Raw genomic sequence first — 27,519 nt, 5'->3', positions numbered from 1 at the left:
ATGGAATTTCAGCCTGAATTTCCATAATTCCTTTTGGGTAAACCTGGGCTGGCACCTGTTTACATTGTGAGACTCAGGGGAACACTTCTGTAAGAAACAGTGTTCCCCCTCATAGTATTGATTATTTGGAAGAATTAAAGGGAACCTGTGCCCAGCCCTCTGCTCCATGGAAACCTTTTTGATAGCAGAAGTCAGGAGACCTGTAAACATTAACAGGTAGGAAAATGCTCAAGGTTTCAGCAGAGGTAAAAGGAGGTAAAAGCCAGCTTTGGAGCATATCTGACAAGCTGTTCAAATACTCCACGAGAAGTAATAGCCTGCTTCATCCCTTAATCTTCTCTATCATCATCTTGTCCCAGTGCTTCAAGCTTTGGTGTTTTGCTTCTAATCAGCTAATGTGTGATGCTAATTAGCACACATAACTTTTGTTGACTTCTCGGTTCATAGTGATTAGTGTTTCCGTGTGTTCTTAGTAGATCAAATGGTATTTTTTTCCTGCCCAAATGCTTACTGTCAGATAGTAGCTAGTTACTAGAGTTTGACAATAGAAAATACAATACAGGGAATCAGACATTCTGAGATAAGCAACATATCCCCATGCCAGATCGTGTGGAAAGAGGATGGAAAAGAGGTTCCAAGGAATGAATTTGTGACTTTGCTTATGACTGGGAGCAGTTCAACTTCTGCTGAGCAAGAAATGCTTGTATTTTTGTTAATTTCACATCTGAGTGATGACAGTGTGCTTGGTTCCACATGAAATCACAGGGCCATGTGCTTTTACACATCTGCCATAATGTTCATGAACTTGTGACTAATTACCCAACTGCTGCTGGAGGCATCAGTGCTTATTCTCAGTGTGGAACTTGACCAACTTGGCTGCAAGTTTACACTTTAGTTACATTTAAAAAAAAGTCTAAATGAGGCTAAATTTGATAATTTTAGTAAATTGACATGAGGTGGATGATGGGGAATCATTACTCCAAAATCATTACTTTTGGAAGATGACACATTATTTAAATTAGAACCTAAAGAATTTGAACCAACTTTTGGAGAATTTACCAAGTTGCTCACATGCTATGTGTAATCTTTGAACACAAATAGGATCCTTATAGGATACTGATGTGCTCACGTTAGTTTAAGATCACAATTAGCATTGAGACCAGAGGCATCAGGCCTGTGTTAAAATCACAAAGTGACTACTACTTCGTTATGACTGTGGAAACTTGACCATTGTTTTCTCCATCTGCTACTCAACCCTTATCTTCCTGTAGTCCCAAACCTCCTTAGCGCCATCACCACTTTGATTTTACCTTGGATTTACACAGTACTTTTTATTGAAATGCTTAACTCTAAGAAAAAATAAGTTTCCATCAACCAGGAATCAAACTGAGGGCAGAATGAAAGAACATTGTTTTAGGACCGAGTTTCAAGTGTGAATTCAAAATACTAATTGGAAAAAAAGATCTTTGTTTTTTATTATGATTGGATCTGAACTTTCAAACCCTGAAATATTTTTTTTCCAGATACTTATCTTTAGCCCATACTTGCCTTTGATCTTTATCACGAATTGGGAGAAATACACTACATATTTTATCACACAATGGTCATCCTCACTGAATACCCCCATCTAGACCAGAAGTCCACAAACTATGACCATCTGGTCAAATTCTGTCTGCCACCTGCTTTTGTAAATAAAGTTTTGTTGAAATATAGTCACAGCCATTTATTTACACATTGTCTGTGGCTGCTGCCACATTATAACGGCAGAGTTGAGTAGGCATGACAGAGATCTTATGGCCCACAAAGCCTAAAATATTCATCTTTCCAAAAATGTTTGCTGATCTCTGATATAGACTTCTAAAAATCAAGAAACAAATGATTCTCACTTAAATATTTCCTACATTAGTTAAATCCTTCTAAAACTTTAATATTCCACATAAAAATGTCAAGAAAGTATAGTGAAAATGGTGCAATGATTTCCTATCTTTAAAGGGATAGTTATAGTAACTACGAAAGGCTGTAATTCAGGGAACCAGTGAATTAAAATCCACTGTCTCCAACAGAATAATTCTCCGCCATTAGCCAAGCCTCTCATGGGGCCCATGAGAAGGTCAGAGGAGAAAGATGGTGAGAAGGTAGAGAGAGTCTTCATACATAACCTCTTCATGTGTTTAATTTCAGAAGATCGCTGGAAGATCTGAAACGCTACCGGCTCTTAGATTCTCCACAGGCTGCCTTGAACATAAACCTCATTAAATTTATCTGTCACCCAACAAGTTGGCATGTCAAAAGATTCTTTCTTGAGTAGCATATCCTGAAAACTGTTCTGTGGCACACCGATCCAGAGAGATGCTCCTGGAACCAAGAGCTCCCTGGGAAGCTCTGCATACTGTATCCCCGTCTTGGACACTAGTAATTCAGATTGTCCTATTAAAAAGACCCAATAAGTCAACTTTTATACTTTGTTGAACTTTATAAGGCTATGGATAGCTTTCTAAAAATAACATACATTAATTTACCATGGAAAGAGAATTCAAGTAACATAATTTGGAAAATGCCATAAGACTTGGGGAGAATCTAAAATAGAAGTTCTTAAAAATAAATAAAAAATAAAATAGAAGTTATTGCTCTCTTGTTAGTGTTTCCATCTTTTCATTAGAAAGTGTCTCTAAACTCCTTTGACATTCTGCAGCTGATTTTATGACCGGAGCCATAAAATAATATGTTGCTAGACTTACACTGAGAAACACAGAGCACAATAGTCTCCTGAATACAGAAGATTCACTTTAAAAATCTCTTGAAGTTTTTGTGGAGTCCTTTAAACATAACAAAAGGCCAATTTATGACTAAGCATGAGATGTTTTGAAGTAAAATAGTCAATGTACATAGCCTAACTTTAACCCCAGTTCTTTGAATTCAATAAAATTTTTACACCAGCCCTTTCATTAAGGTGTCTCCCACTCAGACCTCATTTGAAAGTTCGCTAAGTTGGTGACCTTGCTGCATTGATAATGTCAGGTTCTTATTGATGAATGACACTGTTGCTTGGTGTGAGTCTTTCTGAAATTTCTACTGGTTATGCCTTGAGTTTTGAGTGGACTCTTTTCTCTCAAGAGTGGACTCTTCTCAGCTATATGATATCTTAGCTTCTGTATTTCATGCCTGTAACAGACTGAGCTAAGAAGTGTTCTTAGTTTAGTGTTCCTAGCCCATTCTCTTGAGCTAAGTAACAAGAAGTAGTAGGCAGAGGAGTTGGATGTCCAAGCCTAGGTGGTGGCTGCTAGGTCAACAATGACAAATCCCAGCAGGGTTCAGTGAAGAGTCTCGGAACCGGGGAATCCGGGTCCTGGTTTTAGCTTGGCCTCTAGCTAGTTCTATCAAATTAAAAAACCCATGTTAAGGAAAAATTTAAAAAGCCATGTGTTCACTCTTGGCTTCATTCCCTTTGTGTGCAAAATATGACTATTGTACAAGAAGAACGATAACATAATCCACAGCAGTGGTTCTTAACTTTCTGTTTTGTTCGTGTTTTGTTTTTATTAGTTTCAGAGGTAGAATTTAGTGATTCATCAGTTGCATATAACATCCAGTGCTCATTACGTCACATACTCTCCTTACTGCCTATCACCCAGTTATCCCATCCCCCCACCTATCTCCCTTCCAGCAACTCTCAGTTTGTTTCCTAGAGTTCAACATCTCTGATGGTTTGCCTTCCTCCCAATTTTTATCTTAGTTTTTTTTCCCTTCCCCTATGATCATCTGATTTGCTTCTTAAGTTCCACAGATGAGTGAAATCCTACGGTATTTCTCTTTCTCTGACTGACTTACCCTCCAGTTCCATCCAGATTATTGCAAATGTCAAGATTTCATTCTTTGTGATGGCTGAGTAATATTCCATTTTATATATCTGCCACATCTTCTTTATCCAATCATCTGTTGATGGACATCTAGACTCTTTCCATAGTTTGGCTATTGGAGACATTGCTGCTATAAACATGGGGGTGCAGGTGCCTCTTTGAATTACTATGTTTGTATCTTTGGATAAATAGGTGGTAGTGGAATTGCTAAGTCATAGGGGATGGTTGGTTCTTGACTTTTACTTTACATTGGCTGCACCTAGGGAAATTTTTTAAATCCCCATGCCTTGGCTACACCCAAACCAATCACACCAGAATGTCTGGTGGTAAAATCTGGACATCAGTGCTTTCAAATCTGCCAGGTAATTTCAATTTCAGCCAGTAGTAAGAACTAGGCTATTTAGACCTTAAAGGCTGAATTTTGTACCCCATATTGCTGTTCTTTAAAAAATGATAACTGAGAGTGATTGAAGGTGAGACCTTCCAAAGACAGGAAGGATAAAGAGGCAAATAGCAGGATAAAGAGGCAAATAATTAAAAACCTAGCTCCTAATCATGGGCTTTAACATATTTTGCTTGTGAATAATAAAACTTTTACTAATAAATGACCTTATATTCAAGGTTTGTTTCTGGTTCTTTATCTGATCCAGCATTTTGGAAAGACAGTTGTGGTTCAGGAAAGAGTCAGCTGGACACATTGAATTCGGAGCCTTATTATCAGATCTGGTCTCCCTGATTGAAGGTTTCTTCATCCTCCCTACCCCTGCCCTTGCTAGTGGTTCTCTGTTGCCTTAATGCTAACATCTTGATGCACCTGCTATCTAGAATGGTGTGATAGTTTTCTGAAATCTTTATACCATAAGTGTCTGCCAATTGTATTTTAAGAAGTTCAAATTCTCCACTTTCTTCACAGAAAATCTGAACTTGGATGATTATTACCCTTAAGGCCATGGCTTTCTAGGAATAGTTGAATCAAAGAGGAAAATATTTGGTTAGATTCATGTAGTATTAAGGTTGAATGCTTAGTAATTTTTTAAAATGCAATAAATCTAGGGGAAATCATGCTTATATCTCCAACTAAGGAGGTCGGTGTTATTGGATATTTAGTGTTTAGTCACTTTCAATCTCAAATACATATTTTGGATTTGCTTCATTTCTCCCTAGTGTACTTTGGCCCTAATATAACTGCCCTCATGATGACACCACTCGAATGTATGCTCAGTGTAGGCAGGGAGCACGTTGATCTTGTTCATCTTTGCATCACCAGTAAATAGCACAGTACCTGGCTCATTGTAGATGTTCAATAAAAATATTGAAAAATGGATGAAGGGTTATATGATATTTGTATGATAAAGTTAAGATGGAAGTAAGGTCTTTCCAATACTATAAATAAAACTGATGTATAAGTATTCATGTTATCACTCTATTGAGTCTTTTCAGACTTCCTCAGTAATTGTGCATTTTAAAAAATGACTAATAACCTGACTGAGACAATTTAGAGAAAGTATTCTAATATCTATTTGATTAAGACTATGAGGAAAACCAAAAGCCTGGCAAAAAGTGAGAATCCACTTCAAACAAACTCAGAAAGCCATGCTGAGGTATAATGATTTCCAAACTTATTAGCATTTATTCTTTAAAAGTGGAATTTTATCAGAACCCACCACCTAACTCCCAAATCAGAACAAGACTGCTTTGGGGTGCTTGGGTGGCTCAGTCAGTTAAGGATCACCTTCAGCTCAGCTCAGGTCATGATCTTGGTGGGGGGGGATTCTGGGATTGAGCCCCCGCTTAGGGCTCCCTGCTCAGACGGGAGCTTGCTTCTCCCTCTTCCTCTATGTGCACTCTCCCTTTCTCTCAATTAGCCAACCAATGAATCAATCTTAAAAAAAAAAAAAAGAACAAGACCACTTCATTTACATGTATTTTGTTTGTTTGCACCCAAGGTCACTGCATATGATTGTGCAGGTTATTCACCTCACCCAGCTTAAGTGTGGTCATGGAGCATCATCATCATCATCATCATCACCTGGGAGCTTGTTAGAAATGCAAAATTCTGGGCCACTTAAGATCTATTTAATCGGATTCTGCATTTAAATAAGATCCCAGATGAATTATATGTTCAATAAAGTTTGAGAAGCACTGTACAACACAATGGATCCAGGACAATAGGCCTTCAGATTTGTGATGACCACTTCCAGAATATAAAATAACTATGTATGAAATATTTAAGGGGGGGAAAAAGGTGGAGTCACAAAAGAGTAAGCAATAAGACTGTCAAAAATGAGCATGCAAATGTTTTGAAAAAGCAAATAGCAATTCTGGAACTGAAAAAAAGTACTCAGTGATGTTTTATAAGATAAACACAAAAATCTGTTGTTTGTTGTTCTAGCTGACTCTTACCATGGTGGTTTTTCTTCTCCTGTGTGTGAAGTTTGACTGTGATTTTGATGGGTCTAGATCTTTAAAAAAGCTGGGGGCCTTCATTGTTTTTTTTCCCCTCTGCAAAGGTTTTCATTTATTTCTGCCAGGAATCAGGAGATACTGCAAGGGTGGTACCAGTCCAGCTCTTATCCAAGTTTGCTGGCTTAATCCAGGAGTTTCAGGTTTATATTACTTCCCTATCTTCTCACTGCACTACATACAGCCTTGCCTCTCGGCACCATTGCTGTTGGCTGCTGCCCCTAGCAAACTCAACCTTCTTTAAGCATCCAGCACTTTGGTTTCAGCTCCTGGTTTGCTAGTTTATTTCCCTTTTTTGATGCTATGACAAAATATAATTTTTTTAAATGTATGATCTAGTTGCTTTATAGTAGGAAGGCTCTACAAATTAATTAGTCCACCACAATGTGGGAAGCAGACTCTACTAAAATTGTTTTTTCACTTATTAGATATTAGGTTAAAACACAAATTAGTATGGCTGAACCAGTCCACAAGCTCTTAGACACAAAGCATGCCCTGGTGTAGATACTGGGGGCCACAAAGACCTGACAGGAAAGTACAGCAAACACAGAACCGTATGTAAGTGACATTCTTTTTGCCAACAACTTAGGCATTATTTATTTTTTGGGGGTCAGGCAAAAGTTGGATATGGCTTTTTAGCTATTTCTGAAGGAATCAGATATAAACTAAATCTTTCTAAAAATGTGCCAGAAAAAACTAAAAAGAAAAACCTTGCTTTCTGAACAGCTTTGGACTTAATTAAAGACATGCTTTACTTCCTGTACCTATACAATGTACCCTCATGAACATTTACACACACACACACACACACACACACACACTCCTACAAGGAACTCGAAGGTGATGCCCTGGTTCTCCATTTTATCAGGGATAAAAGCTTTGGGATTTAGAATTGGAGTCATTGTAAGTGTTTGCTAAAGCTGGCTCTTGTCAAGTTCCTTAACATCATCCCCAAGTTTTGATCATACTCACTCTGGGGTGGAGGAATGCTCTGGACAAAACTTTCTCTAACAGAATTCTGACCCATTGGATGCTCCCCAATTGGATGGGGTTGGGAATGTGGAGGAAGATAGTGGTTTCCATGGCTACCCTTGACTTACACAGCATCCAGTTTTGTCCCATTGAAAGCATGTCCTTGGATTGAAGTAAAGCCATTGTTGTATAGTTTCCTACAATCAACAGAGAGAAGAGGAATCAGTGACCTATAAGAAGTGAGGGTTGGGGTTCATTTCTGCAAAATCAGAAATGTGCATGAAGGTTCTCAGGTCCCATAAGAAAACTTTACAGTATGTTTTGCTTCGGACATAGAATATTTCCCAGTTTGAATCCCTGTTTTCCAGACAGCTCCTAGTAACTTCAAGCTGTTTCTCAGAAAAGCAATGACTTGCCACTGGTAAGAATTTTTAAAAAAATATTCTACCTATATCCAAAAAAGAAGAGTTTCAGGTAATAGTTAACCCAATGTCAATAATGGAGGAATAACTTCAGTTTCTTAAGATGAACATTTTCAAAGACACTGCTAATCTGAATACATACATTGGTTTTATATTTTTCTGCTTAAATTGTTGTTTCACATTTGTATTTTATCCATATTTTTATCCTCAGGGCTTATCATAGATTAAATGCTTAATGATTGCGGGCTGAATTGAGTTGAACTTCAAAGACAAATCTAAGAATGTAGATAGACCATGTCCTTTTGAGGAAATTTTGATGTTTTAAATTGTTGCTATGTTCTGCAACTAGTTCATTAATGCAGTGATTCCATGGGCTGGACTGAAGTGCCCTTTCCTCTGTCTCCTAGTCGGTCTACTAAGAGGTGAAGGGGACTTGCCAAAGAAAGACACACTGATATAGCACTGTTGGGACTCAGGATTTGTGACCTCAAAAGTGATTCTCCCCACCCACCTAGAGGAGAAGGAGCTCTAGCCATGGAAGCTCTGTCTCCACAAGGATGCATGGGAGTTATTGGCATGTGATAAGAGAAGGCAGCCATGACCCCAGTCAAGTACAACTAGTAGCAATTGTAGGGGAACTCTGAAAATGACTCTGTCCACCACCTATCAACTCTGGTGACATATTAGGAAGCTTACAAGAGACTCTAAATTTGGAATTAGACATGGCTCTGTTTCTTCACAGTATATGGATCCTGAGAATTTCCTAACCTCTATTGTTCTTGGTTTTCTTATCTGTAAGGATTGATAATAATACCTAATCAAAAAGTTGCTGGGAGGATCAAATAGCTGTATATTTATGAGTGTGGGGCACTTACAAGAGGACCACATTAAAGGAATACCCTGAAAAATTGGATTTATCCTACACTGTTGTGAAGAATTGAGAGTAATCTTTGTTGTTATTTTTTATTTGTTTTAAATAATAATCACACAATGAGTTTAATTCCAGCTACTAATATGTCCCAGGTTAGGACTGCAGGACACAGGGGTGCTAGGCACAGAGGCTGAAGGGAGTTCTGAGAGATAAGTTATTTTTTTTTCTGAACTAGAGTTCTTTTATGTATGTGTGAGAATTATATACTTGGGATTCCTATTTTTCTAAACTTTGTTAAGAGTCCTAGACAATGAAAATACTCTTTGTTGGAATTACATTTCAGAGATTAAATAAAACTCTTTTTGGGAAAATTGGCCTTGGAAAGGAAAAATGAGGAAGGAAGAAAAAATAGTGAAGAAGAAGAAGAAAAAAAGGATTGCATTGATTGGAACTCTATCCTACCAGGAATGTGCATACAAATTTGCTGTTGGACGCATAGCCTCTCATGCAGTTTTTTCGAGCATGAAATTCAAAAAAGCAAGGACTTTCAGAAATGTAAAAATAATCATCTGAAAAGATAATGGGCAACCAATGCCATCCGCAACTCTTGATTTCAGAAAGCATAAGATTCCCTCATTCAGATGTTTTTTAAATGCCTACTGTGCCTTGTGCTCAGTGGACAAGGAGCTGCTTTCACTTGAGAGGGCTGATGGGGATGGGTTTTTAGAAAAAAATGCTGAAAGGTGAAGGTAACCTTTGGTAAAAAAAATTGAGAAAGGAGTTGACACGCAATAAATGGTTAAGTGTCACAATGGAAACCTTTACAAAGGAGGCAAATAGCCTTCAGGTTTGGGACTGAGCACACAAAGACTCCAGGTTTTTGGGGTGTTGTCAAATGAAATGGTGGCCAAAAAGAATCTCTCATCTTTTCAAAAGACCTCTCCTCATGTTTCAAGGAGAGAGATGAACTGAAATGCTCCACTGCTAGTAGAGGCTCAGAGGTTGAGGCAGCTTCATTGGGCTTAGATTGATAGAATGGCTTGGAAGTAGCCCCACACTAAGAGTTGTGGGGATGCTTGGATCAATTTTCCTGGGGGATAATCCAATCAAGTTTGTATATGATAAAGAACCCCTGGACTGTAGTGTGACCAGATCAAGGGAACTGGGTAACAATCCAGGCAAAGAAGCTACCAGGCCTGAGCTTGGGCAGCGGTACTGAAGCTAGAGAGAAAGGATCCTTTGGACAACTCTAGTTTGTGACTAATTTGATGAGATAGGGGAGTTCTCTATCAGTTTGGGGAATTAACTTATCTTTTATACATCTACTAGACTTCTTTATTAGAACATTTTGTAATTTTCTCTGATAAACACCACCTTTTGAACATCTAAAGAGCGGGACCCACTCGAACTCTGAAAAATAATAATGTAGAGAAACACTCTTTTCTATTCAATATGACTTTGTAGGAACTTCATAATAGTTGTGATGACTGAGTTGAGTGTGAGTGCAAAGAGCATGCGAAGCTCTTGGTTGCACCACTTTCTTATTCAGTGACCTTGGATAAGTCACTTTAATGTGTTCTAACCCCCGGTTCTTCCTCTATACAATGGAGATATACTAGAATACTGTATTTTGCAAGGTCTACAGGTCAAATCTGGTCCACTACTTGTTTTTATAAATTAAATTCTATTGGAAAGACAGGCTCACTAGTATATGTACTGTGTATGGTTGCCCTTTCCCCACTATGGGAGAGGTAACCAGTTGCCACAAAAGTCATGTGGTCGGTAAGACCTAACAGTCTTCTCTAGATAAAGTGTGCCTACCACACTTTAAGGGAATACCTGTCTTATTACTTAAACCATTTTATCATTTATTTGAGTATCATACCATAAGGCAATGCTCTTATTTAGCTATGTGAAACCTTTAGTTAGATCATTAAGCACATGCTTGATGTTTCTTGGAGGGGCTGTAAGATATGACAATGGTCCAAATATCAATTCAGTTGTTAGCCGGAGTGGGAGTGGCAATACTCACAGTGTCAGGGTTTCATTGCACAGCCCCTGGAAAGCATTGGCAGGGATGGAAGCCATGTAAGGGTTGTCTGTGATTTCACTACAAGAGAGGGACAAAAACACTTGGTGAAAAAAATGCTTTCCTTTTGGTGCTGGGCTGACTCTTGCTCCACCTATGCACTCAAATAAAGAACTTGATGCAATTTAGTTTAATCTTGTTCATTTTTAAGTTTCGCTGACCCTTCTTAGCTGCTGGTGGCTCAGAGGGTTCAGTGAGCTAGTGAGAGCTGTCCCAGAGGGACACGCTCTCACAGCTTCACAAATGTGCAGTAAGTAATTGGGCTTTTGATGTGGGCTGAAGTCCCTAACTAAATCCTCTTTGCAAGGGGAGCAGATGGGCCTTGAAGACTTCTTGTAAATCTGTGACAGATACTTTGTCCTTAGCAACTAGGATTTTCTAAGTGTTTGAAACCTCTAAAAAGGGTTGGTAGAGTGGGATCAGTGGATTTCTTTCTACAAGTGTTACTGAAGTGTCCTCTACTTGTAAAACACTGCCAGGCAGATGCTCCTGGAAAACATTTCTGTGCCAATCTAGTTGCTAGAAATCTGTCTACATTTTGAACTGAGTTCTTCTGCAGCAAAGAAGCATGGTCAATTTTTTTTCTGGCAAAATTCTGAGAATTCAGATCCTATCACTCCACATTTTTGTTGACTTGGTAGTGCAGACTTAAAGACTTAACTATGTATAAATTCTTTTATCTTTATATAATTAGGTAAGACACTTGACTGTGCCACAGGTTTTGGAAAAGGGCACATGGCCACCAATCAGAAGCCACAGGAAGTAGTTTGAACACCACTAGTCACTGCTCCATGAGACTCTGCTCACAAAATCACTTTAATTTCCTATTCCTCCATTTCTTCATTTGTAGAATGGAAAAAACCTATAACTTCTTTTATGCCTTAAAGGTGGTTGAAGAGTAGCAAACATGATAATGCTATGGGAAAGTATTTGAAAAGCTATTAAACATCATGTGGAAAATAAAGTATCATCATTATCATCAAATTTTCCTTCTATTTAATCACTCCCATTAGCAAACAAACATGCCATAATTTGTCCCATCAGACAACAACAACAACAAACAAAAAGAAACCTTTGTTCCTGATCTAGTATCCTGAACTACTGAGATATTATCTGCTCTATTTCAATAGTAAAACCTTTTTATTTATTTATTTATTTTTTATTTATTTATTTATTTATTTATTCCCACTCCAGTAAAACCTTTTAAAAGAGTTTGTAATGATCACTCTCTCGAGGTCTTCCCTTCTGATTCTTCTTGAGCCAACTCCAACCAGACCTCACCCTAGAGCTCCATTGGAACTGCTCTTGTCAGAATCACCAGAGCTCCATATTACTAAACTCAATGGTCATTTCCCAGTCTCTGCCTTACTTCATCCACCAGTGAATTTGTCACAGCTGATCACTGCTTCCCCTAGAGACAGTTGCTTCACTTGGTTTCAACCAACCCCCATGGCTGCACCCTTCTTCTCGTCAGTGACAAAATACTGCCAAATATTGCATGTGTGCATACTTACAGTATAAAGAATACATCAGTGGAATAAACTTTGGTCACATCAGGGAATACTCCAAGTCCAGTGTTGAAAATGCCACTAAAGTGCATGAAAAAGAAGAGGGAACAGAAATAAGGTAAGAAAATCAACACATAGGAAGTAAAATAACTTAATAGCTGAAAGCATTGGTTCTGAAGTCACCCTAGAGTCAAATCCTAACTCCTTCATTTGAGTGACCATGGGCAAATTCTAACCCTTGGATGAAATGTTACTCCCTGAAGATACAGCAGTCTGATTCCATCCACCAGTGTCAATACATTTTTTTCTCTTTAGAAAAAATGAGGATTGTTTCAACCAAGCAGGCATCCTATAAATAGGAATTCAGGTTTCTTTCCATGTGTGCATGTGTGTGTGTGATATTTCCCTGTTTTAACTTGAGGACATTCCAGGCTGCAGTGGAATAAGGAGAGGATAGGCCAGAAAGACAATATAATACCCAACTCCAAGCCAGGCTTCCTCTTTCCAACTTCACGCTATATTGTGTTCATTATTTTGCCAAGAATTATTTTCCCATGGCAGTCACCTGGGAGTAGGATGGCAGCAGTACCATTTAGGAAATATGTCTAGACAAGGAATAAAATCAATCAAAGACAATGTATTCACTTTCCAAAGTTTGTGTCATCAGGGCAAAAATGTCAAGACTAAAAGTACATAAAACAGTATGAATACAGCGACTCTCAGGCTCCTGGCATAGGGTGAGATTTAGCCAATAGCCGTAAAGCTTTAAAGAAAGTCTCCCAGCTAGTTCCATTGATAGACCTTCTTAGGCAAATTCTGACCTGACTCCTTTTAGAGGGGGGAAGGCATAAGATTTAAAGAGAAAACAGGAGCCAGAGATCTGTCACAAAAAGCAAATGGGATATTCCAGATAGCAAAGGAAAGAGCTGAGATTCCATGAAGAGTATCTGAAGAACAGTAAACAGTGAACAAACTAGTCAACTCTAAGAGAGGTTCATGTGGAAATGTGTATGTGCCCAGGGGTAGAAGTCTTGGGGTTAAGCGGGGACCATATACTGGGGCTGAAAATCCCAGATTAGGGACCAGGACCTCTCTTTTCTTCAAAGCCCCAAAATCTCCTTTCTGATGTGTACTCTAATTAACTCCACCCTCAAATAATGTATGTACCTCTTATTTATCACTTACCATTATTCTCCAGTAGAAAAGGAAATTTTTGATTTTATATACAGTATCTTCTGAACTAGATTTTAAGCTTCTTGAAGGTAAGAACAATGTTTTATTATCTTACAGGTTCCCTACAGAGCCCCGCAGATATTAAAGGAACATCATATCAACTAATTATTGATTGATTGAAACTCAAAGTCCACACAAGAGTGATTGCCTTGTCTCATAAGTTTTTTTTATTTCCTAGATACCCCTCCAGCCACATTTCCCATCATTATCCTCTTCTATGCTCCCTGCATCTCCCACTCCCACTTCTTCAATACTGGACTATTTTTAGGGCTCCAAATGAGCCTTATGATTCTACACCTTTGTGCCTTTATTTTGCTATTCCATCCACCTGCATTTTTCTTCTCCCCTGCCCCTGTCTTTCCCTGGATAACTTCTATTCATCCTTAAAGACTTAATTCATAAGATATATATGGATATACACTTTTATTTAAAAGCCCTAGATGGAAACAAATATCTTAATAATGATTATTTCTGGGTATTGGGATTAAGGTTGATTTTAATTTTTTCCTCTCATAATGTTTTTGTGTTCTGATCTTTTACAATGCATGTGAGCAAGAAAGAAGGGAAGAAGGGACAGATTCTTCCAGTTGGTGTCTAGAGGACCTGAGGCCATACATACACATCCACTGGACACATTTTTATTGAGCACCTACTCTGTGCCAGGCAGTAAAGGCACAGAAGAAAGCAAAAGTGCTGTGGTCTCTGCTCTCAGGGAGTTTGTAGTTAGCTCTTAAGGTGCCCAAAGCAAAGCAATAATAGTGTTGTCCCTTGAATTTTTGTCCCTCAAACCTCCAAGAGTTTGAATTTTGTCCTTTGTGGCCTTTTTTCTGTGTAATGGTCACTTTAATATTGCTGTGATACCTATTTCCTAATTAAATTGAGCAATGGACCTTCAAGAGTTTTTTGTTTTATTTTGTTCTGTTACATTCCATTTAAAGACTGTACGTATCATGGTATTTTCTCCCTTGTTTCCCTTGGATCAAGCCTTTGGTCCTAGCATTATGCGCTGACTTTTAAGTAAGTTTTACAAATGTGGATCATTATACCTTGTCTGATGGGGAAGTGTGGGGAGTAAGTCACAGGATAAATCACATCCTATACCATATACCACTAAAATGATCCTGGCCCACATCATCCTAGGGTGACTCCTGGCAAGCAACAGCATTATAATTCTCTTAAAAAAACCAAACAACCCAACAAGGTAGGATGGGATAGGAGTTAATACTTACAGGAACTTCAGGAGTGGGAGCTCTTTTAGGGCGTCAGGGTCTATGGATGTTAAGCTTCTGGTATTCCGAATCTCTCTGTAAGAGTTACAGGAAACACCATACACCATGGATGTATTCACCATAATACATCCATTTCTATTCTTCTCAAAGTTAAAATACGAATCAGGTTTAACAAATGTTCATGAGAAGAAGTCACATTTATGTGGTGCCCTAGGGAGTGTTTCTACTGGGAATCAGTCCCATCAGCAAGCTCTTCCTGGCTCCTTCCAGGGACACATTGGCTATTCAGCCCTCCCCATCACTGACCTAGTTCCAGTCCATTTGAATTATGGGTGATCTTTCTCTTAATTGTAGTCTCACAACCTTCCCTCCGACCAACTTTTTATATTTAAACAGAAAAAAAAAACCCTCCAATGGTTTGTTAAGAACAAATATCTTTATTATTAATAGGATGGATCCTCCCCTGGAGTGGGAAGCTGAGCAGACTAAATGATGGATGATAGCAAGGCAGTAGAGTGGTAAGCTTCCTCTGCCGCTTGCTATTTTGGAGGTAGTGGATGTAGAGAGTCTTAACAGTTCACTTGAGTTTATTTTCTATACCAGTAACTTAAGACTTTAGCGCATGTGATGTGACAGCATGTATGTCTGCAACTTACATACCTAGATTTATATACATCCCAATCAAAATGCATAGTTAGCATTAGTGAAGTTCATGACTGTTAGAAATAGGTCCTTATTAGTAAAATTGAATGTATTCAACACTATGTAGATTGGTTGAAAGAATTTAAAGGCACTCCCTATGCTTATATAAGGAGGACAGAAGAACCCAGTAAGACTTGTATCCTTTCCCCTTATGGATGGCACCTAAGGCTAAAGGAATCTGCATCTACTCACTGATAGTAACAACTAGAAGACTTAGGATCTGGCTGGAGGTCTTTTTTTTTTTTTTTTAAACAAATTTATTTATTTGAGAGAGAGAGAGAGAGAGAGAAAGATGGAGGGTGCGCACGAACAGGGGGAGTAGCAGAGGGAGAGGGAGAAGCAGATTTCCCTCTAAGCAGGGAGCCTCAGGCTGGGCTCAATCCCAGGACCCTTGGATCATGACCTGAGCCAAAGGCAGACGCTTAAAGCCAGTGAAGCCACCCAGACACCTCTGGCCCTGGACTTTTAAAAATGGTTTTACTGGAGGAGAACTTTCATAAAATTCATGTATTGCAGTTATAGAATTAGGTAATTTCTAGCAAGTTTAAAGAACTGTGCAGCCATCATCACAACCCAGTCTTAGAACATTTCTATCAAATGACAAAAGTAACCCATTTGCAGTTAATTCCCACCCCTCCCCCATGCCTAGGAACCATGATCTGCTTTCTACCTCTGAATTTGCCCTATCTGGACATTTCATATAACTGAAACTGCATCTTCTTTATCTGACTTCTTTCACTTAGTGTGATGTCTATGTAGTTCATACACCTTCATAGAATCCCTCACTTCAAAATCAAGATCGTACATGGAAAGAACCACTTTAAAGTAGATTTAAAATTCTGTCCTAAAATAAATAAATAAAATAAAATAAAATAAAATTCTGTCCTAGTTTGAAATGAAAAACCCTGTTTTTTGGGAGCTCTGTGTGTCCTGGGTAAACTGGGATTGTTGGCTACTTTATTGCACAGTCCCTTAGCTGTTCTCGCCTTGTCCTGCTAAGATACTTTCAGATGCTGTTGAGTTAAGGTCTTCTCTCTCTGCATGGTGAGCAATAAACTCATCACTAGAGCTATCCATGTGGGGAGAAGGGTTTGGGCTGCTGTCAATCAAATATAAACTAGTTAGGGGAGTTTGGAAACTGAGTGTGGTTTGTGGTCTGGCAAACTGCTCCATGAGAGACTATTGTTGAACGAGCCAGACTTGAGTGAGTGGCTCAAGAGACTGTCACAGTGAAAGGCAGCCAGCTGAAGCAGCTTTAGAGGTAGCGAAAGAGAGAAGTGAGCAACTGCTGTGGGTTCCAGCTAGTTCAACTAGGCTGCAACCTACGGGTGGCTCTCAGAGCAGAAAGAGGAGGCTGTGAGAAGAGGGGAGACGCAAAAGGGGTGGTTTCTTAGGGGAAATATAACACAGACAAGAGTTACCACAAGAAAATATCAAGGAAAAGAAGCTGCTTTCTGAGTTAAGAAGACAGTCAGCTGCTCATGCTCCCAAGTGACTTAAAAAAAAAAAAATCTGTGCTGAGATAAAGATAAATACTGTATGACCTCACTTATATGTGGAATCTAAAAAAGCCAAACTCAGAGAAATAGAGAGTATTGTGATGGTTACCAGGGGCTGGAGGAGGGTGGTGGTGGTGGTGGATGGGAAGGTACTGATCAAAGGGTACATCTATTTATAAGATTTACAAATTCTGGGGATCTAATACACAGCATGGTGATTATAGCTACTAATATAATAATGATACTGTGTTACACACTTGAAAGTTGCTAAGAGAGATCTTCAGTGTCCTCACCACAAAAAAAGAAATGTGATTATGTGACAGGATGGAAGTGTTAGTTAACGTTACAGTGGTAATCATTTTGCAGTAATATAAGTGTATCAAATCACCACATGTACACCTTAACTTTACCCAGTGTTATGTGTCAATTAGATCTTAAAACTAGAAAAATATAATTTCTGCGGAAGCACAGAAGGGCGGCGGGGGTGGGGTGGGGGGGTGAGGGGGAGGCATGAACTGCCAGCTTAGCTAAATGGAGACAGATGTCAGAAGTGAAGGCAGCTGGTATAACCTTTTCAAAGATGGGAAGCAATTGCAGCCCAAGAGTGCAGGAGGCTAGCTATGTTGCCAGGAAGCTAGGAACACCAGGAGAAAGAAAACACCTCTATAATTCCAGCACGGCAGGTTGGAATAAAGCCATCCCCCCAGAGTGAGTCTGGACAAGAGCCGAGGATGGCAGTGCCCCTGGATCAGCAGCCTGGGTGCCCGAGTGACTGCATGGAGAAGCACTGACCTGCGCACCTGTCACTCCACCAGAACTGTCCCATGAGCAAGAAATAACCTTCAGTTACCTTAGGGCTGTTACAGATTTTTATTTTTGTCTATTTCTTACGGTTGTTAAACTACCCAAACTAATACATAAACAACAATAAAGTTCTTAAAATATAGAGCACAGTGTGAGTTGTGGTCATCTCTGGTAGATGGGTTTGGGAGCTAGGAATGCATAATTTTCATTTTTTATTATATATATATATTTTAAAAAGATTATTTATTAGAAAGAGGAGTATGAGGGGAGGGGCATGAGAGGAATAGGGAGGGAGAGGGACAGAGAGAGAAGAGGGAGTCTGACTCCCCTCTGAGGTTGGAGCCTGAGATCCCTACTCTGAGGGGAAACCAAGAGTCAGAGGTCAGAGGCTCAACCAACTGACCAACCCAGGCACCCTTATTTTATCTTGTTTAAAATTAAAAAAAAAAAAAAAGGAATAAAAGGCATACAAAAATTCCTCAAAAAAAACCCAAAGGAATATATATTCTATATAATAATATATATATAATTATAATAATGCAGCACCAGATAGTCTGCTTAAATCTTCAAATATGATCTTTTCTGGAGTAGAGAGACCTAGCTGTGTCAGAGAAATATTTGAGGATCTTCAAGCTTATTGATTAGAGAAGCCCAGCCTTGGAGATGAAAGGGTAACCAGGGACTGGGTATACTTATCACTCAGGATGGTTCTACCAGCAAGGAGGTAGGAGAACTGACTTAAGTGAAATAGGGAATAATCATCCTCATTTTGCAGACAAAACAACGAGGACACATTTAGCAAGGGTAAATGACTCATCTTCTATTACATAGAAGCAATCCTGGGCCTTAACCTAGGACTTCTAACTCCAAATGCTGTCTTTTTTATTGTCTTTTTTTTAAGTGGTGTTTAAAGGAGATCATCCACCAGAACTAAAGGGAAATTTAAATAGTTACTATTGGTTAATTTCCCTTCTTTGGATTTCAAATAAAATGAATATTTAAATGACAAGAGTAACAGTGACTCTAAGTGCAATGTTTTCACAAACTAGCAGATCACTAATTTAGCACACATTACGTTCATTTAATCATATGACTAGATTCTGGTCTTTTCCTTCTTCTGAGAAACATTTGTTAATTCTTGATAAAAGCAAAGAACAGAGAAATTGTCTTGTTCAAAGCAGTTCACCTTGTGGTAGACACTTAGCACACTAACTTGCACCCCAAAGAGTATGGGAAATCATCAAAGTGACACAAGAGTCCCCAGGTTGGGGAGAGAGGCAAAAGGAAGAGAAATGAAGGCTTAAATCCTTTGGCTAAAAAGAATTTTCCAGCTTATTTCCTTCCATTATCTTGGGGCCCCCTTCCCCCTCAACCATTCAACTGGCACTAGATTGTGGCACTATGATCCTCAGCCTTCAAGATATTTGCCTACACCCTCAACACCCCCAGTTCATTAGGAGAAAGCAAGCCAAGCTGGGAAACAAATTGAGGGCAAAAATGAAGCTAACTTCGTTTTTCACCTGCAAAGATGGGGCCACAGGAGATGAGAAGGCTGCAGCTTGCATGGGCAAGGACTCCTAATTGCAAGGATACCAAATTGGAATGAGACATCTGAAGAGAAGAGAAGCTGCCCCAGCCGGCATAGTTGGAATTTTAAGAAACACAAATACTATAATGGGTAAGACTATGTTGTGTAAAACAAGAAACCGAATATGAATAACAGCCAAAAACCTAGCTCTCAGCCAGCCCCCAGCTTCTTTTCAACTCTTACTTCAATTTGATTTTCAATTTTTTTCTAGTCTGCTTTTAAGTGTGAATAGTTAAAAAAAAAAGGGGGGGGGGAAGGGGAGGTAAGCCACTCTGTATAGTCGAAGACAGACTAGGTCTGCTAGCTCTAGTGGGCTAGTGAGGAGAGATTCATTAAAACTAAAGGAATACTTATTAGACATTTATTATGTGCAACATTACTGTGTGTTCTGGGAGGTAGAAGTAGCAACTAATTATTTAACGACTTTATTTTTTTTTTAATATTTTATTTATTCATGAGAGACACACACACAGAGGCAGAGAGAGAAGCAGGCTCCATGCAGGGAGCCCAACATGGGACTCAATCCAGGGTCCCCAGGATCAAGCCCTGGGCCGAAGGTGGCACTAAACCGCTGAGCCACCCGGGCTGCCCTATTTAATGACTTTTATAAAAAGGTACAGCTACGTGTTAGCAAAGCCATAATTTTGTTACCTTAAATACCTTAAATGCTTGCTACACAGTACTGAGGTGAAAACTGGCACTAAGAATTAGGTAAATTAATCTTAAGGTAACATTTTCTGATTGGCTCTTATCACATAAAGTCATCATGTAGTATTTTTACATCAAGATTTAATTTTAAGATTGTGTATATGGAAGGAACCCTTAATTTTTAAAAAGTTTATTTCATTTGACTCTAAAGATAATACATATACATTGTAAAAAGTTTTAAACACATTCACAACAAAAAGATTTAAAACCTCTCATCATTTTGGGATACAAAGAAAATCAGTTTTCTTTTTTTCTGTCTTTAAGTATGTTTTATGTTTTTAAAACAGCATTATGTCAAAAGTATTTCCTCTGGGATTAAACAGTCAATTACAACAGATTTCTAATGGTTGCTCAGTATTTCATATTAAACCCTTCTCCTAGCTAAGCATTTGAGTAGTTTCCAAATTTTTGCTGTTATAAATTAACTCTGAGACAAGTGGCTTTTATGTAAATTCCATCTCACTCTATTTTCTTAGGGAAAATGTATAGAATTGGAATTACTCAGTTAAAAAGTATAAAGTCTGTCAAAGCTCTTGGTGTATACTAGATCTTTAGCTTCTAAAGTCCTGATTTTTAGACTTACAGTAACTTTTCAATAATAGTCTATAAATTCAGAGAAAAAGTTATTTCCAATTATCAAGACTTTTCAATGAGAGAAATCTTTATTCTACTTTGGTAATTATCAATGAAGTATTTCACCACTAGCACTCTGTAATTAAGGGGAAAATAATCTATAACTGAAAGGTGATATTCATGATATTGATGCATCTTTTAATTTATTGAGGAATTAAATAATAGATGTTAATCAAAGAGAGTTTGTATCTTTAGAGTTTTAAAGCAGATTGAAGAAAATGTAGGTTTACTACCAGGTTTTCTACTTGAAACAGGACATTAAAAAAGTGATTTTCCAAATTGCCTGGAAGATGCATACAGCTAATTGCATGATTATCCAATGATCAGACTAAGACTGGTACTCTTGAAACCTCCAATAAATCCACTTGACTCAATTTAATGAAGCAGTGAATAGGAAATCTTATTACACTGCCATAAATCACACTTTTTATTTACCTAGTTATAGAATTTTTATTTACTTGTGATTTTTAAAAAGTCCACATGAAAGTTAAAACATCCTTCTGACGGTAGCATTTTCTTTATTTCTGTTTTTAATTGAAGAGATACTGTGGTTTTGTGTTAGTTTTGAAGGCAGACACTCTTACTGTCAAATTCTGACTCAGAAAATTTTTAGCAGAGTAAATTTGGGCAAGAACCCTGTAAGGTATGTGTTACCATCTTCATTTTATATAGTGGAAACTGAGACTTAGTGAGATTAAGTAGGCTAAGATATGTGAAGCACTTTTAGCAGAGTTCTTGCCCATAAAAAGTATTTAGTAATTGGTAGCTGCTATTAGGAGTAACAATGACAACAATCTGTGTGCTATTGGCTTCTTTATAGAAAAGATAAAATAGAAGATGGAAGTGGCCAGTGTTTCATCATTTTACTGGTGTAAGTCTTTACCAAATATCTATTTAGGGGGGCACCTGGATGGCGAAGTTGGTTGAATGTCTGACTCTTGGTTTCAGCTCAGGTTGTGACAGGGTTGTGAGGTGCAGTCCTGAATGGTTATTCATGTTTAGTGTGGAGTCAGCTTGAGATTCTCATTCCCACTCCCTCTGCCCATCCTGCTCATGTTCTCTCCCTTTTTCTCTCTCTCAAATGAATAAATGAATCTTTGAAAAACAAAGTATATTTTTGGGGCCAGACTATATCCCAGCTGAAGTTTAAAACCCAGGAGAACTGATTTGTGTCCACTTAAGACTCTCAATACCTTGTAAAGAAACCTGCCATTCTTGGAACTTTCTCTTACAAATCCTCAATGCCTTTTATTCATTGTTAACTGAGATATAATTGCTACCTCTTCTGGATATCTGTTCTTGTATAATAAATCACCCCAAACTAAGTGGCTAAAATAACCATTTTATTATATAGCTCACAATTTTGTGGATTAGGATTTTAGGGAGTGGTAAACTGGGCTTTTTTCCTGCTTCATGTGGCATCCACTGGGATCACTGGTTGTTTTTTAGCTGGTATCTGGGTCAATATAGACAGTCTAAGATAGCTGTGCTTCTATGCCTGGCCCTTTGAAGGTGATTGTTACAAAACTAGGCTTGGGGGCACCCGCATGGTACAGCTGGTTAAGTGATGACCTCTTGGTTTTGTCTCAGGTCTGATATCAGGGTCATGAGATTGAGCCCCATATAGGGCTCTATGCTCAGTGCAGTCTGCTTAAGTTTCTATCTTTAAAAAAGAAAAAGCTAAGCTCAGGTAGGCCCTTCTCTATCTTCTTATAATAATTCAGGGCTTTCCCATGTGGTCTCCCCTTCAGCAGAATTCTTACATAGTGACTTAAAACTCCAAGCATATAAAGCAAAAGCTGCCAGTTCTCTTAGAAACAGGGCCTAAAAATGCATATCACTTCCACTGTAGTCCATTAAAATACTGGACAAACATTTCAAAATTTGAACAAAACCAGAAATTGATAGGCTCAGGAAGTCCAGAAAGCCCCAAGTAGATTAAATAGAAAGAAAATGTCGGGACACCTGGGTGGCTCAGCGGTTTGGTGCCTGCCTTCAGCCCAGGGCGTGATCCTGGAGACCCAGGATTGAGTCCCATGTTGGGTTTCCTGCATGGAGCCTGCTTCTCTCTCTCTGCTTCTCTCTCTGCCTGTGTCTCTGCCTCTCTTTCTGTATCTTTCATGAATAAATAAATAAAATCTAAAAAAAAAAAAAAAAAAAAGGAAGAAAGAAAATGTCACCTAGGTATATTATTTTGAAAACCAAAGTCATAAAGTCTTAAAAGCAACCGGAGAAAAAGGACATGTTTCTGTGGGAGAACAATGATAAGAACAGGAATGACTCATCAGAAACAATGGAGGCCAGATGACATTGAAAGGTATCTTCCTTCAAAGGGCTGAAACAAACTGCCTTGCCAGAATTCCATACCCAGCTAAAATAATTTTCAAATATTAAGGGAAAATAAAATTATCTTCAAATAAAGAAAGCTGAGAAAATCTGTTGCCAGCAGAACCACACTAACATGCTAAAAGAAGTCCTTCAAGTTAAAGGAAATGATTGGATCTATGGAAGGAATTAAAACTGGAAACTTTAAATATGTGGGTATATATAAGAGACAAGCTTCTCTTTACTCAAATTCTTTGAAAGTCAGAACTTAAAAATTTTAGCAATGTACTCTGGTATTTATAACCTATATAGAAATTTAATGTATGATAAAAAAATACCACAAAATTTGGGAGGAGGTAAATGCTATAATAATTTAAAACATGGGTATTGGTATAATAAGCCTTCTTGGTAGACTATGATAAATGAAGGATGCATTTTATAATCCCTTGAATAACCACAAAAAATATTACAAAGAGTGAAAAAGTTAGAAGATAAAGTTGAATAAAATACTAAAAAACATAAGCAAAACCAACCTGATTAATCCAAAAGAAGACAAAGGAAGCAAAAGAGAACAAAGAAGACAAATAGAAAACAAATTAGAAGATGACAGATTTTGATCCAATTGTATCAATAATTGCAGTAAATGCAATGGAGTTACTCCAATTGAAAGGTAGAGATCATCAGATTGGATATAAAAGCAAGGTCCAATTACATAAAATATATATAAAGACCATAGAGTTATGGAACCTGTTTTTTTTTCTTTTACTGTAAACTTACAGTAGCTACTTCAGAGAATTGGTGTAGATTGAGTAAATATGTGTTGAATGTTCAGCATAGTATTGGGACACAATAGGTTCTCAATTAAGGATAGCTGAACATATGTGAGTCCGTACACACATATACCAAATGTTCTATCAATCAGATTTCTCATTAATTCAGACTGGCCTTCTAGTTCAATTCATTATTTTAAAGGAGCACTTTGAGAATATACCTAATTGTTCCATTTTGGGGCTTTGGTTTGATAGTTTCTTTGCAATTAGGTGTGGGTGATTGGTACATATAGCATACTGCCTTGTGGAGACTATTATCATTACACATTTGTATTGTTATCACAAATTTTAAGTTTTATAGAGCAAAAATAAATGATTCAATGATAGATTCAGGTGAAGAATCTAATGTAGATGGGGGTGGAATCAAGGGTATGTATAAGTAATATTCAGGAAGAAAAGATAAATAATTATTATAGTTAGTAGGCAAAGAGAAAAATGAAAAAACTTTGCAGACACAGGCAAAAGCATTTGAAGGCTGTCAGGTAGGGAAGATCTTGGATTGTTCAAGGAATTAAAGAATACAGGTGTACAAGAATGGAGCAAGATGAAGAAGCAGAGGTGGGTGGGGTGGGGTGGGGTGCAGACGTAGTCTAGGGCATGGAAGTTTTCACTGAAACCCTTGGATTTATCCTAAGAGCAAAATCACTGGCTATTGTGCAGAAATGGATTAGAGGAAGTCTAAACTGGAAAGATGAGTTAAGCTATGAAATTACTGTACTTCAAGAAATTATGATGGCTTGTGCAGGGGTTGTGCAAATACAAAGTTTTTTGTATATTAGAGTAGTAGAATCAACAGGAAATGGTGAAGGATTAGTAGGGGGTGATAAGGAAAGAAGGTACAGTGATACTCTCAGGTATCTGCAATTTGCAGTAAGATAAATGGATGTGCCGTGTACCAGCTCAGCAAATAGTGGAGGAGTGGTGGATTTCCTTTTGGAGCATTTAAGTAGTGAGATACGTGGGAGACATCTCAGAGGAGACATTAAGGAGACTGATAGGTAAATGGCCTAATGCAAAAAAGAGATGACTACACTAGGTATGTAAACTTGAGAATAGTTGGATAAGGTCACATGGGGAAGAATCACAGAGTAAGAGGAGAAGACACAGACTTGGGCCATATGGAACCCCAATGTTTAAAAGTGAGGAAGGAGAATGAGCCAGTGAAAGACCAGTATGATAGAGGATGACCAGGAGTGTGGAATCAGAGGCCAAAGGAAGAAGGTTCGGGCAAGAATGAAATGATCCAGTATTTTGAATCCTGTGTACAGTGGTATGACCACAGGAATGGTCATGTATGTGTACAGGAATGTGTATGTGTATGTGTATAGGAATGACCACAGTTTTAGCACAATGTTAAACATAACTGTACTTAACTAAATGAATACATAGCTCTTTATCTTTGAAAAGCCAGCTCTAGGTCACCAATGATTTTAGCGCATATTTTCTACCATCTCAATTCCTATCAGAGAGCACAATCTAAGCAAGAACTGGGAAGCCAGCTAATAGGAGAAGTACAGTGCATTAGCAGGAGAAGGTTGAAAAAGCAGTGAAGGGATGGTGAGAAGTGGGGATGATGAGCTACGACTCCTCCCGTGGCTCTAACTCAGCCTATTTACCAAATCATGTCACTGAAAAAGGGACAGGGAGAAGGAGGGCAGCTGAGGAAGGACATCCATGCAACAGAGTAACATTACGTTCTTGAACTACTAATGTTAGCACTGAGGCTTTTCAGTAAGTGCTAGCAATATGCAATGACATTGACCCTCAGCACACCTTAGTTCAGTATCTATTCTTGCAGCAAATCCAACCTGGTAAGGGACTCTGCTTCATAAATAAATCAGAGGGCTTTAGTTCTCTGCTGGGGAGTGCCAGGGAAGTTGGGCTGAAGATGAGTAGATGAGACAAATCATTCTATATTAACATTTGGTTTCATGCTTTCTATCTATTTCAATTCTTTGAGGGAAGGAGAGGAGAGGATTTTTTAGCTCTGTTTCTCTCATGCAAATAGCATAATGCTTTGTTTCTAGTCATTGCTTAACAAAGATTACAGAATAAAGATGTTAAGCATTTGTGTGGTAGGAATCCAAAAGTTTTTACTTACCTTTGTGCCAACTAAAACTATTTATAGGTAATAATGTAGAATATATATTAGGCAAATCTGAGAATGCAAGATGTATTCTTTTCTTTTTTTTTTAAGATTTTATTTATTTATTCATGAGAGAGAGAGAGAGATAGGCAGAGACACAGGCAGAGAGAAGCAGCCTCCATACAGGGAGCCCGATGTGGGACTGGATCACTGCACTCCAGGGTCATACCCTGGCCAAAGGCAGAGGCTTAACTGCTGACCCACCCAGGGATCCTAAGAAATGCATTATTTTCCCATTTTCTAAGATAGCAGACTGAATACCTCATACACACATAAGAGAAATATCCTTTTAAAAATCCACTTCCAAATTCATCCTCTTTTTAGTATTTAATAGTTTTCTTTGACCTACGAAATAAACTCTTTTGCTCAGAGGGAGATAATTGGTATATCTAAGAGAAATGTTAACAACTAGAATCTTTATGAGGAAAAGGCCATAATGATAACAAAACAGTTGATTTTAAGAGCTGCAGGGTGTATACAGAGGTTTGTTACAAGTTAGTTTCTTTGATTTTTTTGGAGAAAGGGGCAGTGAATCAAGATGATATAATAAACGAACATTATATTTGGAGTCTGAAGATTTGGTTTTGAATTTAAACTATTGACCTTACTGACCTAGATTCTCAATTCTCTTAGATATTGTTGTACTTTCTTTAGTTTCAACTTACAGCTCCTTTATAAATTTCTTGTGAAAGCTATATAAATAATTTATTTTTAGCCTTCATTTCTAACCTATGTCTTTTTAAAGCTATACACATTTTCTTCTACCTATGACTTTAACTACATCTCATAATTTTGATTTGTTATATTTTTATTCTCATTTAATTAAAATTGTTTTCTAGCATCTATTGTGATTTCTTCTTCGACTTATCATTATTTAGAAGTGATTGTTTACTAGTCAAAGAACATACTTGATTTTAATTTTTGAAAACTATTGAGACTTACTTTTGTAGCCTTACCTATGTTCACTTTTGATAACTGTTCCATGTGTCCTTGAAAAGAATATGTACTCTGCAATTGTTGGATACAATATTTTATACAAGTCAATAAGGGTAAGTTTGCAAGTTATGTTCTTCAAACCTTATTAATTTCTTATCAGCATTATTTACTTTTTGGTATGCATGTTCTATCAGATAAAGCTGTGTTGAAACAAATCCCCACTATGATGGTGGATTATCTATTTTTTCAGTTCTGTTAATTTCTGCTTTACATGCTTTGAATCTATACTTCTACAGATAAAATTTAGAATCATTGTATCTTTCTGTAGTAATTCTTTTTATCATAATAAAATTTCCCCTTTTATATATAGTAAGACTTCATGGTTAATATACAGTGGTATACTTATATCCATTTTCTCTTGGTTATTGTTTGCATGTTAATATTTTTATCCATACACTTTCAGTCTTTCAATATTGTTGTGCATAAAGTATGTTCCTTATTAGCAACATACAGTTGAATTTTATTTTTATTAACCTATCTGGAAATCTTTGTATTGTAATCTGAATATTAAGTCCTTTTACATTTAATGCAGTTAATGTAAATACTTATTAAATACTTACTATTTGGGGTTAAATCTATTTGTTTCATAATTTCTTTATTCTAATTTTTTGCTCCTTTGGTATTAATCTTTTTTTATGAGAGAG

The 27,519-nt window shown here is 37.7% G+C and overlaps 1 protein-coding gene across 5 annotated transcripts in view; it reads right to left on the bottom strand.

Moving 5' to 3' along the window:
• TSHR (thyroid stimulating hormone receptor) overlaps positions 1–27,519 on the bottom strand; it is a 152,046-nt gene that overhangs the window by 33,777 nt on the left and 90,750 nt on the right. For all 5 annotated transcript variants that reach the window (XM_026018443.2, XM_026018441.2, XM_026018444.2 and 2 more), the window contains 4 exons: positions 14,645–14,719; positions 12,189–12,263; positions 10,618–10,695; positions 7,421–7,489 (listed from right to left, as the gene is read on the bottom strand). In XM_026018443.2, the coding sequence (XP_025874228.1) occupies positions 7,421–7,489; positions 10,618–10,695; positions 12,189–12,263; positions 14,645–14,719 (297 nt within the window). The remainder of the gene's footprint in view (positions 1–7,420; positions 7,490–10,617; positions 10,696–12,188; positions 12,264–14,644; positions 14,720–27,519) is intronic.

The sequence above is a fragment of the Vulpes vulpes genome, chromosome 6 (genome assembly GCF_048418805.1).
Source record: "Vulpes vulpes isolate BD-2025 chromosome 6, VulVul3, whole genome shotgun sequence".
NCBI classification, from domain to species: Eukaryota; Metazoa; Chordata; class Mammalia; order Carnivora; family Canidae; genus Vulpes; species Vulpes vulpes.
This window is presented reverse-complemented; position numbering and strand designations above follow the sequence as displayed.